Source organism: Falco peregrinus, chromosome 8 (assembly GCF_023634155.1).
Source record: "Falco peregrinus isolate bFalPer1 chromosome 8, bFalPer1.pri, whole genome shotgun sequence".
NCBI classification, from domain to species: Eukaryota; Metazoa; Chordata; class Aves; order Falconiformes; family Falconidae; genus Falco; species Falco peregrinus.
In genome coordinates, this window is record NC_073728.1 from 44597440 (window position 1) to 44614038 (window position 16599).

The following is a 16599-nucleotide window of genomic DNA, read 5'->3' on the forward strand; positions in this document are numbered from 1 at the left end:
AAATAAAGCAGGAAAACAGGCTATGAACAGAATTGCTACTTCAAAGAAGTCTCCACCTCCCCCAGCCCCATTAGGGCTGGGTGCTGGTAACCATATGACTTCAAGATCAACATATACTCATGTATTTGCAAGCCAGAAAGGGTCACAGTTACATTGCACCACAGCTGCTAGGCATACCTGTGTTTTTAGGTCCATCTGCATACACTGGTCCTGGAGGCGGAGGTGCATTTTGCCATCCATACTGGGGATAACCTTGATAACCTGGCTGGCCTGGCTGGTACGGCCCAGTAGGTCCAGGAGGATAGCCTGGGTATGGGCCAGGAGGACCACCTGGTTGCTGTGCATAGGGTGGGTAAGGGGCAGTTGGGCCCGGGCCAGGGTAGGGTGGAGGATTTTCGTAGTTCATGTAGGATGCAGAATCTGTCCTGCAGAAAACAAGGAAAACAAACAGAAGTGGTTTGCTTTTGCCTGCTTCATCCATGACCATATAATTCCCATTTCAGACTGCTCTCCAGGGGGCCCTACATTAAGTGTGAGACATAAACTTCAAAATACCTGGTCAAGTAGTGAGCTTATTCTAACCCTATCACAGGCGCAGAGACTGAACCAAAGTTGCTTCTTTAAAGTGACACGTGTTTAGCTCAGCAGCAAAGTGATTTGCTGCTTTCCAGTCATGCGTTGGCTATTTGCCCTAAGAAATTTAACAGTCTTGCAACTGCAACGCAAAATCTTCTGCTTCTACTCATGATTAAATTGCTTTTAAGAGAGAGTAGCAGTGATTAGTTCATGTTTCTGTCAATAATAAAAAAGAAAAACATGCAGAAATGCAGCCTGTTCCAGACATGTTTGATAGCCTCAACAGAAGAAAGAGTGAACACAAATGTCCACTATACTTCTGCTAATCATTACAAGCATCTAGACCAGCACTCTGGAGCAAGACCATATATGAATAATTTCCTGATGACACTGTAACCCAGGACATCATGTATTCTTCCAGTAATATGCAACTGAATCATTAAGCAGCCACAAGCAATCAGGATCTTGGGCTCAATCTCATTCAAAAAGCAACATTAAAGATACCTCAGAGAGCTGATGTTCATAAAACCTATGTAATGTATTACTCGTGGTACAGCCATCAAAAGACAGGACTGTCACAATAATGCACCTTTAATTAACCTCTAAGCAGCATGACTAAGCAAGCTATTTATTATATTAGGTTTCTGAAGCTTCTCCCTGTTTGAGAAGCAGAAGTGCCCTTAATACCATGTGTTCAGGAATCATCCTGACTGAAGTAGCTGTACTCTGCTGTTTCCTTTTACCATTGCAGGGTGCAGAATTACCATTTACCCTTTGCTGCAGACCTCCTCCCACACACCACAGGCTTCAGGGAGAAACACCTGGAGCATAATTTGTCTCCACTGAGACTCCCTGCTGCTGGCATGGAGGAGAGGCTGGCAAGCAGGCTCCTCTTTGGATGGTATTGGAAATGGCAAGCAGCTGGGCTAGACTGACCTGGATGCTCAGTACTGTGCCCCCGCTCTTGGGGATGCGGAGATTTTGAGTCGAGAGGAGACCATTAGCACATCCAGACTGAGCTCTGGCATGACACGGATGAAAGAATTTCACCTTTGTAACCCTATAGTGAGCCCAGAGCAGTCATCTGCCAGGCAGAAGCCAAGTTAGTCAAGCCTCCAGGGCTATGTTTAGCTGCTGCAGTCCCTGACAGGTCTGAAGCGAGCTTTGTTTGTTTATGGCTTGCTATTTCATCACCTCAGAGAGTGCTGACTGTCCCTCCCCAAGGAAGGATCCCTAGGCTCTCTGCTTATTTACAATTAATCCTGCCTGAACATCACTAGCTCAATGCTCGCTCCTGTACAGGCACCACAGGGCTCTCCCCTGCACACAGCCCTGTCCCACTCCCGCAGTAACAGCCAGCCTGATCCCATATGATGCCCAGGAGAGCACTGCCAACTGGAAACAACTTCAGAGGTGCACTCCAAGGGAACAGGGCTGATGTCCCTCCCATGACAACACTGAGAAGTCCTTCAGTCACAGCAGGATGAGTCTTCCCAGGCCTTGCCTGCCTGCAGTTGTCATTCACCTGAATTCATTCTAATGCTCCTCTTGCTGTGCAAGCCAGGCACAGTCCCAGTTAACTGCTAAGACAGTGCTGTTGCCTTTTAAATCATATTTCTGAATGTCTTTAACAAGAGTTTTAACAGTTTAAGCAACAGCAGGATTTATTTTTTTTTTTGCATGGCCAGGCTAGCCAGACTGCTTAATTGCTCATTTTAAAAGACAAGCACAACATACATTTAACTTGCAGCTCTTTATAACTACTCTACTGCATTGCAACGCCTCTACCAAGTCTGTAGCAAGGAAATTCTCCCTTCAGAGAGCCAGTGAAAGGTAGGCAGCAAGCCCTACAACTCACTTCAATGCAACAAACTACAGAATCTGGATATAATGGATCACTAATGTTCATCAAACTCAGGAAACCATCCCAAAATAGCAGCCAAAAGCAAGTTCCAAGGGAAGAACAAGGCCAGAGTGAATGTGTGTGTGTACCTACACACCATTGCCCATGTCAGGGTAACCATTTGGTGCCCCAGCCAGATAGGGCCAAGGCAACCAGCAGACACTTGTGAACTCCCTCACAAGTTTGTTAGGCCTCCCTGAGCTGGTGTACAGCTGCAGCGCCCAATTCTAGTGTGAGGAGATCCAAAGCTCTGCTGCATGCCTTGTGGAAAACTGCCTCCTGTCCCACTGGAGTGACTGCTGGAGGCAGGAAGCAATGGTCACCCTCCTGAATTTAGGGATTCACCAAACCAGGGAGGAAGAATGCGTGAGCCTCCTGTCCCAGGCCAAAGAGCCCCAGCCCACTGTCTGCTCCTCAGGCAGGAGCCAGCCTCTCCACCCAGCTCCCCCTTCTTCTCTGAGCCCCTCCAGGTCTGCTCCAGGCTATAAGTTGGCATCCTAGATACCTATATGTGTGTGTATATATATATATATATACACATACACACAAGGCATTCAAAGGCAGCAAAGCACAGATCATATTTTCTGTTCATAAGCCTTTTCTTAAGAACCCCCATGGCTCAGCTTGCTTTGGTGATCATTGCCAAGCTCCAGAGAGTCACATTCATTACTCTGGTTTTCCAAAGGTCCCCTACCTAAGAGGGTGGTCAGCTCAGCTCATTGTTTCCAGTGAAGTTCAGTGAAGTCCAGTCTTCCTTTCCATTCCTTGATATGCATCAGTTCTTTTACCTCCATTCAGTATCATTGCCATTTTAGTGCTGTTGCCATTTTAGTGTTTAGTGCTGTTAAAAGATGTTGCAATTCTTCAGTTGGCTGTGAACTCAGATTCAGGCAGTGGATAACAAACTCAGGGTCATCACACTGCTCCCTTGCCACAAGGACTTGTTCTGGGAACCCTGGGGGCCATCCTCCACTGTCAGAGCTGGTCATTCCCTTTCCTGTTCCCTTCGGTACTCAAGCAGGGAGACTGTCCACCATCCTGTGGCTGCCTAGTTTCTGTACAAGCACCCACCATGGGACCATACTAACAGCCCTTTGAAAGCTGGTACAACTGCTGGTGGAACCACACAGGCAGAAAAACATCTCTACAGAAAGGTCTGAGATGGATGTCAGCTGTACAAGGCTGTACCTGGTAAAACTCACAAACCACAGAAAGAATGTGGTAAGATGAGCACCTGGCTAAAATGAACAACTGTGTGGGATGAGTAAAGAAAACTGCACATCAGCAGCTCCACAGGAAAGTGAGAAACCAGAAGGGTTTAAAAATCCCAGTCTGACAGTGACTTGAGCAAACACCAAAATGGTGGCATAGGGAACAGGAAAGAAATACCAGTGCTTTTTGTCTAACAGCTCCGTGTTAGCCAGAGTCAAAACAGTTTCTGAAGAGGAAGCAGGTTGGGAGTGGAGCTAGTAACTGAGCTTCTGCCTGTTAATGCAGCAGGGGGACTGAGAAAACTGGAGAGTCTACTAAAATCCAGACATGCCTAGGCAGAGATCACAGAAGAACAAGAGAACCGTGGAAAAGATGAAGAAAGAGACTAAGAAGGGCATATTCCACCCAGGCAAAAATTACTTTTCCCCTCAAAGTTGAGGGTAAAGTGACACAACTGAGATTAAGCAAGAAGACCGCATCCAGCAAGAACAGATTCAGCAGCAAATGTATTGGAGATTTGAGGAATGTGAAGAGAAAACTCCTGAAGAATTTATCAATGCATTCAGCAAACCCAGGAGGTGGTTGTGGAAACTAGGCCCCCCAGAGGTCCTAAGTACTACCAGTAGGCACACCCTCCCAGCCCCACCTCAGCTGTGAAGCTCAGCCTTTTCACAGTTGCCTTTGTCCCCAATTACATTCTCATGAAGAGTTTTTCCTTGTCCCCCACTTCCACTATCAGTTACTGCCACGCATAAACCCTTCCCCCTTTTTGAACTCTGTGACAATATTTAGATTTTCTTCATTCTCATGATCTCATACATGATTTTACATGCTTACTAGCCCTACCTGCTCACCAGGGTATCTATTTGCAAGGCAGAGCTCTGAATCATTAAGCAAGTACTTTTCAGACATACTTGAGCTCCTAATCAAATGTACTGGCAAGCTTTGCTGTGAGTTCTCACCCCAACTAGTGATTCCATGTAAGCCGCAACCAAGACCAACTCCTATGAGTTTGTATCAGGACTCATATCTGTGGGTTTCCCAATGAGCACCTCTCCGAGACAAAGCTCAAAAAAGCCAACGCATCAGTAAAGCCCTTTGTTTTACACGGCACTGCAGTAGGTCCATCAGGATGAGCCATTACAGCACTGCGCAGTCCCACCCAATGCGAAACTTCATTTAGCAACCCAGCAAAGAGATTTCCTGGACTGTCACTAAGCATTTGCCCTATCTGTTGCTGGTTAACAACTGAGAAATTACTAGGCCACCTGAAGAGAACGACAAAACATCTTCTTATTCCTCTCCCGTTCCTGCCTCACACCCTTGTCGTCGTCGTCCCCCTCCCCCACCTTAGTACTTTTGCTACAAGGTAAGTTCATTAATATATCATTAGGTTTCCTTAAGCTATCTTCAAACTCCTTTGTTCCACACTGCTGAGCAAACACCATTTCCCCTACTCTAACAGAAAGATTTTATTTCTAAATAAGCAGCTTACCATATCTCCAAAGGCTGCACCGTCTCCCATAACGTATGCAAAAAATAAATCACTGGAGTATGCACACAATTTATCTTAGAGAATCGCAGAGTGGTCAGGGTTGGAAAGGGCCTCTGGAGACCATCCAGTCCAACCCCCTGCTAAAGCAGGTTTGTCTAGAGCAGGTTGCACATTCGTGTCCAGGCAGATTTTGAACATCTGCAGAGAGGGAGACCCCACAGCCTCTCTGGGCACCCTGTTCCAGTGCCCTGTCACCTTCAAAGATGTTTTTCCTCACATTCTGATGGAACTTCCTGTGCTGCAGCTTGTGCCCGCTGCCCCTTGTCCCGTCACTGGGCACCACGGGAAAGAGCCTGGTCCCATCCTCTTGACACTTGCCCTTAAGATATTTGTAAACATTGATAAGGTCCCCTCTCTGTCTTCTCTTTTTTCATATGTATTCCCTATAGAAAATACATATGGCACTATATGTGCCTGTATATATATAGACACACACAGAGACATCAATACACAAGAACCACCAGGAAGTCCCTCTACATCTGTAACCTCCTTGAGTACAGCTTAGCAAAAGGGGCAAGTACAGACCTATGATGCTTTGTATACACTACACTTTGTATTTAACCTGTCCATTTTGGCAATCAATACATGTTAGAGAAACAAATTTAATTACTAAGCTTTGAAAATACCTACTTCTTTCTGACTGCTTTAAACTTACTGCCTCACACAGAACTAGTCAGTCACTGCTCCTGACCCTCCTCTTCCAGCACACTCTTGAATTTATTACGTTTTTTTCTTCAGGCAAACCTCCCATGCTGAGGACTCTCTGCTTCTACAAAGCCTGTTCTATTCCTTGGTCATTCTTGCCACCCATTGCTGTGCCTTTAATTTTACCATTTGTCTGAGAGGGAGCAAGCAGGCTGCGTGAAGCTCTGCTGCACAGTGCTACTGCAGTCATCTGCTTTCTGTCCCTTTCCTAGCCCACTCCCAGGACAGGTCTTGCCTTACATCAAGCCAAAACAGAACTCAAGCCGTTCAAGTACTAACTGTAACTACAAGATCCTTCTGAGTGGGAATAGCTCATGTAGAGTGCTGCACATGTACAGCTAGGACCATCATCCTTCTCACACACACTGTTCACCGAAGTACCAAAACACAGTCTCTTCCACCATTTCACTGACACAGCATGAGGGCCTGAACAGGTAGGCTTTTTGGTCAGAAGATAACATGATGCAGGAAAACAACCAAGAATGAAAAGAACAAGGGAAATTTCGCACAATAGAAGGAATGCTCTTGAGGGGTTCCCAAACAAAGAGCCTTCACACCCTGCCAAGACCCAGTTTCACCCTTTTCCTCTCCTTCAAAAAGCCACTTATAAGGCTCATGCTCTCAAGCATCTCTTCCGAGGTCAGCATAATTCTGGCCTTCAAAGTGACTGGAGACCAGTATGAATCTGCTTCTACCTGTTGGCACTGACTTGTTATCTTGGCAAAATTGAAAAGCGCATGCAGAGAACAACCACCTGCATTTTTCCACAGTAGGTGTTCACAGCTGCTAATCCACCTGCAAAAAAATACCAAGCCCTACAGACAGCTGCCTGCAAGTCAAATCTTTCAAATGCAATCTCCTGTGCAAGTGAATCAATTAAAATAAAAAGCTGTGTATGTGAGGGGGAGATGACAATCTAATCTGGGTACTGAAACTGGGTTAAATACCTTCTGTTGCATAGGGAACAGTGCAAGAAATAGTCCTCTGAAACAAACGGGGCATTAATAAACTAAAAAACCCAAAGCAGACTCGCGGTCTGGAACACCTAGACAATCTACACACACCCACACCCCAACCCCACCCCCAACAATTAACAGATTTTAGGAATTTAACAGCAAGAAGTTGTTTGCTTTAAGGACAGCTGAACAAGTACTACACCTCATACATTGCTCTGGTCAGGAGGAATCACATTTTGCGCATGTCAGATAGTGATTCAGCTGGCCTTTGCACAGATGGAGGGCATGGTGAGAGGCACAGATCCTGAGAAGGGCAACCAGGACACCCTGATGTAACCCACCCCTTCCAATGCCTGCAGCGCTAAGAAGCTGTTTTCCAATACAGAGCTCTAATGGAAAGTACATTTAACATCAACAATCCAGCTCCTGGCAACCAGCCTAGCATTTAAATTGCATTTCATATGAACAGTATCCAAATGAAAGAGAGCACAAGTGGCTTTTTAAGTGGCCCTGGTTCTGTGTTTCCCTCTTACTGGCTTCTTTGCAAATTCCATTTAGTGACTGCATGAAAGGTACATTAAGAATGAATTACAAGAGATTCCATTCTTGCTCAGCTCACTTCCAGGAAAAGCTTCCTCCCAGATTTTCCCACCCACTTCACCAGAGTGGTCATCAACAACATCATCAACCCAGAGTAACGACTGAAAGGGAGCTGCACAAGATCTGCACCCATCTTTTCTGATAAAAGCTGCTCAAAACTGGTTTACTTCCCCAAATGCAGGTCTAGGCAGAAGTGAAAAGCTCAGCTTTGTGCTGTCAAAGGAAAACATTACTTCGTTCAAACCCATTTCCTTAAGGGGTGTCTGGGGCTACAGGATACTCCAGTCATTAGGAAGAGGTCCATTTCCTCACCTTTGTTCAAGAGCTGCCAGACCACAAAAAACTCAGCTGCTATGAGTGGCTGAACCCACAACATCAGGCAGCTCCATCGAGTGAGCAGCACTGGTTTGGATGAACAAACATTTAACCTTCTGAGTTCCTGAGCCAGGTATTCACTCCTCCCAGTACCCTCCAGAGGTCTGAAGTCCACCAGCCTGTGCAAACGGAGAGCACACCTGAACATGCGAGGCTGACACTTGTGTCCCTACAAGCTGTCCCACCCCTCCAGTCCCATCATCTGTCCTGCCTTCTTGGCAAAACCATGATTGATATGCATGTTTCCAGGCAATTTTGGTTTCAAAACCCAGGGTTTTGATCAGCTCTAAAGGACCTGTAGTCACATTAACAGTATTTGCCTCAGATGCAATGTCCTTTGTAGGGCTTTGCAGTCACAGGATCCATTCTTGCCGCTGTCTCCACAGGACTCTAACAATACAGCCTCACGCCCACACAGGTTTGAATGCTGGGATTTTCCTTCTGCAGACAAGCTTCAATGTCTCATCACTTGTTACGAATATACAAAACCTCTTCAGAAATACTACTCGCAACTTACTGCCTAGTTTTCCTGCTTGCAGTATGCTGTTCACTGTCCACCTACATGTTCTGCATGGCAGAAGAAAAGTATGAAGCTGAAACAGCTGTGTAGTTCCCACAATAAAAGTGTTAGTGAGAAAGAAATAATATTCAAATCCAACGCTCTGCTACTGTTATTACATGAACTGCACCTTAAGGGGAAAAAAATTCACATTTTTCAGACATCTGCTGAAAGGTTTTAAGGACATGCGCTTTAACACCAGAGACTAACAACTACAATGCTGGCAAGTACCACAACACAGCCCCTCCACTGTTACAAGCCAACACGCTTGTTGCTGACACACCAGGTGACTCTGCCCCGTTACAAAGCGCTTGTGGCAAACAGTGCAAAAAACCAAAGCCCTTTTACACAGAAATCACTGCAGATATGGGCATTAACATCTTGATTTCAGGTTTTGAATGCTTTTGCATGTGCTGCTCTTGTTGAAGTATTTGTATGAAGTGCCACATTAGATATCTCCAGACATACATAAATATATTTTACTTTTAAGAGTATGCATCAAGACAGTTTCAAGATGCAAATACCAAAACAAAAAAAATAATCAATGAAACCATCTGATTGTCAAGTTAAACTAGACCCTGCAAATAATAGTTAAGATAAAGAAGCTCTGTTGGTCCAACTGAGGACAGAATGTGAAACAAACAGTATGCATGGGAAGACAATTAATAAGCACAGATAATACATTCACATGTGTTATTCAGATGGTGTTCTGGCAGCATCCCAGCAATGAAACAGCAGTAATCTTTCACAATAACCTCCCCAGCTCTGATCCGCTAAATCCATTAGTGTAAGATACTACCCGGACTGCAGGATGATTTTCTACTAATCTCAAGAGGGAAACCCACTGAAGGGCAGCATACAGCTTCTAAGACACAGTAAAGTCAGTGTATGCAGACAGAAATACATGCATTTTCTACAGCTAAGATCTCATTACTCAGATTTTTGTGACAGGCTGGAAAGCAGAATGAGACAACTTTTTTTCCTCATGTTTTCTCACTTCTGCTTTTCCACATCCTACATGCAGCTGTAACATGATGCTCTGCTGTAGGACATAGGCAAAAGTCCTCTTGGCTGCCTGTCACAGAGCACAAGCAAGTATCTCTGATACCAGTTGTAATGAAACCAAGAAAGCCTCTGCCTTACTCTGTCAGAGTCTGAAATACTATTACAGTTCAGGGCATTGCCCTCAATAGCTCGTAAGACCTCAACAATACATTGTAACGCTAGTGTGGAAATACATCTTTCTGATATGCAAGTGAAAGAAACAGCAGCTTTTGTTTAGTGGTGGCGGTGCCTGGTGTAAGGAATACAACAGATCAGAGGTTTCCAAATAGGTGCATTCCCCAAAGGCTCCCGGGACCCTGGTGGGCTGTGGGCAGACGGTACAGCACAGCTCCATCTCCAAGAAAGCAGTGCGGTGGCAAAGGCAGCAGGAATACACATGTAACCGGGTCCCGGCTGGGAAATGCTCCCTAAGATATGGCTGCGGAGGCCAGCACAACACGTGCCTGCCCCACAGCACGGTGTGAGACCAAGCACTCCATCCCAAAGTCTGAAGAAGGCAACCTCTCCCAGGGTGAGCAGCCTCAGAAGCATCCAGGCTGCCTTGTGGGAAGTCAAGATGCAGCTGGCAGGATGCCAGACCTGGCAATACTGACCATCCGTTCGAATGACTTGGGCTTCTTGCTATCTTCCCCTATTCCCAAAAATGACAGTGTGCTATTTTCTACTTATTGAGCCATATAGTTTCAGTTCAGAAACAGGAAGCTGAGAAAGACACAATACACAACTGAGAGCGCAGAGAGTAGAAAACATCAATATTGAAGGCAGGCATTCAAACCCTGCTCATTCAAGTCTTCAACTCCCACTAGAAGTTTTCACCACCCCCATCTAAGCCTACAGCTTACAAGGAGATCACAAACAGGTAACAGGAGAAACGGAGACCTGTCTGTTGAAAATCCAGAGTTACACAAGCTTGCTCTGCCCTCCTAGAAAAAACTAAGTAACATATTAATCTGATCATGCACAGAACTACCCTGAAAACAGTTACCATAGCCACAGCCCTCTAGGTCACTCTCCAGCATCCCAGCAAAACGCCAAGTATGAACATCGCTGCTTATGCTTACAGCAACACCTGTTTTTTTGAGCAACAAGCCACTGCCAGTTTTAGATATGGACCTGGAGGGACACATGGCAGCAAAACACCAGCGCCCTCTCCTCTAACTGACACCAGGGTACCACCTTGCAGGGTCTGCTCAGCCCATGTCGGAGCCCCCCACCCTGTCAGAGCCACTCGTTTACAGCACATTCTCTTCAGCCTCTGCAGTGAGGACACCCACCAGCCTCTGCAGGTTACCAGTTACTGCTCTCAAACAGTTAGGGGAATGAAAAATCAGTATTTTAACAAAGACGGCCTCTATAGCACATGAGTAAGAGGCAGAGTGTAAGAGACTTAGTGCTGAAGAAGCTTCAGTACTTGGTAAAACACTATTCTGTCCAGTGCAGAGGATTATTATCCAACACACACGTCAATTCCTGACTACCCTGAAAAAGCACTGAAATACGATCACCAAAATGTCAAAATGACAAAAGTCTCAGCATTTTCTGGCTCCATCTCAATCAATCTGATACAGTAATAGTATTCTTATCAATCTATTTTTCTAGGAAGAGTCCATCTTTTTATTAAAGCAACTGATGCAGTTGAAAGAAAAACACCCATTTTCTGGCACAGAAGCACTTCCTGCACCTTATCTCTTGTCACTACATTTACCACAGCACAAAGGAGGAGGCACCTCTCTTTACAGTCATTTTAACTCACCCACACTTACTACCTTACCAAAACTTACTCTCTTTGGACAGTCAGGTTGAACCTACTCAGACAGATCTCACAGTAAAGGTGAAAGCACCAAAAGCAAAAAGCAGTTTTATTCCCTGCACACACTCACATCCCCCCTGCCCCCCCCACCCCCCTCCCCAACCTTCAGACAGAGATAAACACGAGTCTGGGATGACTGGGACAAATCTTGCAGCTGCCCTGGACTGAGAGGGTGTTATCAGAAGGGTCTACCAGTTCCCTGTGGGAGAGGAAAGGAGGCAAGTGCTCTCCTTTTTCTCCTATTTCACCATGACATTTAATTCACCATGACATTTAATTATCCAAATGAGGTCTCCAACAGCTACAGGAACAGGAAATATAAATCCAGGACAACCACAATGGCTTTTAAACACGCGATGCAGTGTTATAATTTTTACTCAGAGGGTGCTGGCATACCTCTTGCTCTACACTAAATAAGCCCATTAGTATTAAACAAGCCCTTCTGCTCTCAGCACAGAAGCCTTCCTCTTCCCCCATACTGCATAAACAACTGCAGCCCGGCAGCACTGATCTTTCTCTCTGATGCATGGGGCTAGACTGTAAAGCCCCACAGCACCTCACAGGCACCTTGCTCCACACGATGAAAGCCTGAAAGAGGTCAAAGCGACTTTCTGATACCAAACGCATCGTTAGAGCTAGCAGACCGGGAGAGCCACCCCAAGGCCAGCAGCGCCACGGCCCAGGCCTGACTGGGGCACTTCAGTGGCAACCCACTCCCCCACGCCACCGCATCTACCCGGGCCGTTGCCTCGGGGACCCCTGCCACCAGGGCAGCCACCACACAGCGGTGGGACAGCTCCCCTTCTTCACTCCGAGATGTCCTCCTCCTCGTCCTCCTCAGAACAGCAACCCGGACCAGCACGCTCCCCGTAACAAGAGCCCCACGCCCATGCCCCAGTCCCTCTTCCCCCAGCTCCCGGGCTCCCTCCCACCGGCACGGGGCCCTCCGCGATGACCAGCCCTCACCGCACAGCAGGGGCAGCCCCGACACACGCTGGGGCACGGGCTGCTGCCGGCCCCACACCAGCTCCCACAGCCCCTCCGCACGCCCCCGGGGGGGCTGCCACCCCTGCACCCAGCCCCTCACGCACCCCCGCAGGGCTTCCAGCCCCACACCCGGCTCTGCCGGCCCCTCAAGGCCGCCCCCCACGCAGGAACGCTCCCCCTTCAGGGACGCCCACCCCCAGGGACACCCCCCGGTACCGCAGGCACTGCCCGCCGCACGCCGCCGCCGCCGCCGCCTGCTGCTGCGCACTGCGCGGCGCGTGGTGACGTCAGACAGCGGGGGCGGGGCCCGGCACGGAGGGAGGGGAACGAGGAGGGGGCGGGCACGTCACGAGCCGCGGGCCCCGCGCTCTCCCTCGGGGGGCGTGGCCAGGCGGGGTCGGGGGTGTGGCCCGGCACCGCCGCCCTCGCCCGCCCGGCTGCGGGAACGCCGTGAGCTGCGTGCGGTGGGAGCCCGCCCGGCCGGGGACCGCAGCCCCTCCGCGGGCCCGTTCGCGGGGGGCACTCGGGGCGGGCTCGTGGGTCCGCGGGGCGCCCCGTCGCCTCCCGTTGGCCCCGGGAAGGGCCGGAGGGGCAGCCTTGCCCCCGCCCCGGGGCCGGGAAGGCTCCGCTCGCTCGCGCTGCCCGGATGAGATGGGTGCGGGGTGCAGGTCGGAGTGTCGCTTTACCCGCGCCCCGCACGTGACCTGTGGCTCGGTGGTGGCCGCTGGCTGCGGCGCTGTTGTCGCCACCGGCCGAGTGACGTCAGTGCCCGGCAGGCGCGCCAGAGCTGGGGCTGCGGCCGGGGATGGCGGTGGGCTGCGGGGAGCCGAGGGGCTGATCCTGCTCCTGTGCTGCCATGCCTGCCCAAATCGCCTTCTGTTTCCCCTTCCTGGTTAGTAGATCTAATCAGGCTAGTGTGACACAGGGTCGTTGATGAGGCTCAGCCAGGAAGAAATTATTCAGTTATGTGACATGCTGTACTCTTGGGAAAGAGAAAAACACGGTACACAGCTACCGCTGCTCTGCGTGGAGGACCCAGTGCCCTAAGAGCATTGGGAATGAAACCTGGCTGGCAGGAGGTGTAGGAGACATCAGAGAGCCCTTCCCAGGCTGCTCTGGCACAGCCTGTGGACCCGCAGTCACAGGGCATGAATCACTAACCCACCCTTCCCCAGTCACACTGCCCTCCTCACGCTTGGCAGAGCCCCCCAGGAGGCAGCTTAGGTTGCAAAATGGGAGAAAACTAATGGAACAAAACAAAAAACCACTATGGATCATTTTGTGCCACACCAGTGAGTCCAACAGACTCATGCAAAGGGTGTAAGGAACAGGAGAGCTGGTGCAGAGAGGCTGAGGGAAGTGCTGCACATGTGGGTACGAGGAGGGGCTGCCGCTCCACTGCCCGAGGAAGCTGCACACCAGTTCCCTCACAGGCAGCTTTCTTTGCCCTGTGATATTATTTACATATGCATTTGTAAATGATACTGCCTGGTCAGGTACCTTGCAGCAGACACAACATGCATTGTTCCGCTAAACTTGTCTTGGTCCTTTACTCCAGTGCCAGTGGGCACATGCTGTTTTCTTGTTAACCATTAGCCGAGAAAGCAGCTTGAAAAACATGGCTTAGCTTCATTAAAATCTTAAAATGACGCTTGATGCTTAAATCTCCTTATTACCCAGTTTGCATGTACTTCAAATATTAATGCAATCCAGGCTTTATCACTCTTATCACCCCTCCAACAGAAATTATATATTAATTTCTGGGTGCAGTTGTCTTTTCTGTACCCTGGAAATGAGGCTGTGATGTAACACCGTACAATAAATTGTGATTTAGCTCCTACAAAGAGAAGCCAAGGCAGCTCTCCACCAGGATGAGAAGAGGTGTATCTCCCACTGAGCAAGGACACGTGGAGGGCACGTTCACCCAGTTTCCCTCAGGTGTGTTAGCACATCCCAGAAGTTAGCTGAAAGGTCATGGGAGCATCCTGGAGGTGTTACAAATGTAGAACTAATGGGTTCACATGGGGTCCCACACAGGTTTCAGAATGCGCTTGCCTGTGAGTGTGATGGGGCCAGTACTGAGTTGCTACCAAGGGCAAGAAACATGAGATACACTAATGTGATCATTTGAAAACGTCATCTGAGATGCTGGAAAACAGACTGGCTTTTGCACGTACGAAACCAGTCCCCTTTGCACCTTTCTTTTACCAGTGATTTTCTCCCTTGCTTCCTCCTGTTCCCTAATATGACTTAACATTATTAGCAAACATGGGAAAGGAGGTGTAAATCCTGTTTACTGGGAAACCTGTGCTGCCTGGAAACTCTGGTTTAGCAACATTTATCTCCCCTAACCCTCCACATGCCTGGCAAATTCAGTGGCTCTGTAATCACAGCCTTTGTCTTTGGTGTTTACTTTTCTTCACTCTGATTGCCTGAAAGATACAAGCCGGAGGGAAGGACTTGACCTTGCAGAGGACGAATGCAGAAGCTGGACCTACACAGCATGGTCAAGATGTGGAGAAGAGCTGAACTGTAAGGGGAAGAGTAGAGTGCAAGACCATTGCCTAGGAGGCTTGCCACAGTTGCTTCCCCCATTCTTGCCTCCTTTCACATGTCTTTCAACACAGTCATTTGGTTAAACCTGTTGCAAAAGCCTTGTGAAACACCCCACTGTCATGTGAGACTACAGGTTGCAGGCAGGGCAGCTTTGCTAGCTATTGGTTTTGTCAGAGGTGTCTATGGGTCAGAAGGGATCATGAAGGAGGCATCCTCGTCCTTTTCTCCGTGGCAGTGCCAGCTGCAGAGATCCTGGTCCATCCCCACACTCCCACCAGCCTGCATGTTTGTTCCTACCACATGCCAGTGCCTCTGCACAAAAATACCCTTTAGGACCTTGTGGGCAGATCCAGGATTGAATAGAATACCTCAAAGTGAAAATGCTGCCTGGGAGGATAAAGTCAGTGGATCTGCCTTGATCCCAAGGCCTGCCTGGATCCAAGGTCTTTCTTACCCATCACCTGTACTATCAGGAAATTTTTCTGACTTGCTTGATGAAAATTAGCAGTTTAAAAGTTAAGGTCCATACTTTCTTATAGGGACACAGATGGCTTTAGAAGAAGGTATTTGTCTGCCCTGCCAGGGGCTGTGCCTGGGTGTTTGATCCAAATCAAATGGGCGCTGCTGGATCTGGAATTGGATGGGGCTGGTCCTCCTTGTGGCAAACCATGGTCCTTTGAGCAGAGAAGCAGCAGCGAGCCAGGCTGCAAAACCCACATGTGAAGTGGGTTGCTTCCTTGCTGGCTGGTCCAGCCTGAGTCACACCCTCCTGGCGTGATGCTGTTGAACAGATACAATGTCCCTTCATGTCTTGCCAGCCTCATCTGGGTGAATCTAAGATGTGTACTCTAAAAACTGGCTCTGTGACAGATGTAGTGTTTGTTCATCCCTCCTTCCTCAGGATGGGTCCTGGTGGGCCTTCCCACTGACTTACAAAACCTTCCAGCTGCTCCTTGCCTCAGTTGCCCTGTCTGGTGGTGAAATGGAGTCTTACTGGCAGCATCTCCCTCTTTTTGAGGCTTGGGATGTGTCTCACAATACATGAATGCTCCCTGCGCTCCTATGTGGCTGGTAGAACGTTTTACTGTACTTCAGTTTTTCTAGCTGCAAGAAAAGGCAGGCTGAAACGCAGGCTACCCCCAAAAGTGTGGATTTCAATTCAGCGTCGTTTGTAAATGAGGTGAAGAAACTCAAGGCTGGGTGCTGTTCAAAGGACAGCATCATTTGTACAGGAGAAAGCATGCAGCAGAGCCACAGGATTAAGGTCAAGAGGCAGATGTAATCACTTTGCTCCCCAGCTCGTGCGCTCCCAAGGGCTGTCAGGTGGGGGTCGGCGGGAGGTTGGGCAGGCAAGGGAATGGTTTAGTCCATTGCTCCTACAGCCATCAGAGCTGAGGGAGCTGATAAGGAAATACCTGTTAGATTGAGCGCTCTGCAGCAACTGAGGCAGGGTACATTTCCGTTCTGTTGACTCTGCTCCAGATGTGTTAAGCCACAGGAAACCAAGACAGCAGCAGCAATAAACCAAAGGTAATACATCATTCCTGGGCCAGCCTGACTGTAATTCAGCAGAGGAGGTAATAGAGGCTTGGCAGAGCAAGTGCGGGCTGCGGAAATCTTACCTTTGTTTAGGCCACAGGGCCCCTGTGTGGTTTTCTCCAGGAGCCCTGAGCAATGCTGGGGAGCCCTGCCAGCTGCCTAGGACTGCAGGGAGGCATGGAGAGCAACAGCACTGCAAGC

At 48.6% G+C, this 16599-nt stretch overlaps 1 protein-coding gene across 6 annotated transcripts in view; it reads right to left on the reverse strand.

The window, feature by feature from the left end:
• CYSTM1 (cysteine rich transmembrane module containing 1) overlaps positions 1-13030 on the reverse strand; it is a 31085-nt gene extending 18055 nt beyond the window's left edge. Inside the window, exons 1-3 of one of the 6 annotated variants that reach the window (XM_055811701.1) lie at positions 12520-12597; positions 3174-3320; positions 178-425 (exon numbers count right to left, since the gene is read on the reverse strand). In XM_055811701.1, the coding sequence (XP_055667676.1) occupies positions 178-406 (229 nt within the window). In that variant the 5' untranslated portion in view covers positions 407-425; positions 3174-3320; positions 12520-12597. The other 5 variants (XM_027788777.2, XM_055811700.1, XM_055811702.1 and 2 more) reach the window with 5 other exon arrangements.
• Positions 13031-16599: the final 3569 nt, after the last annotated feature.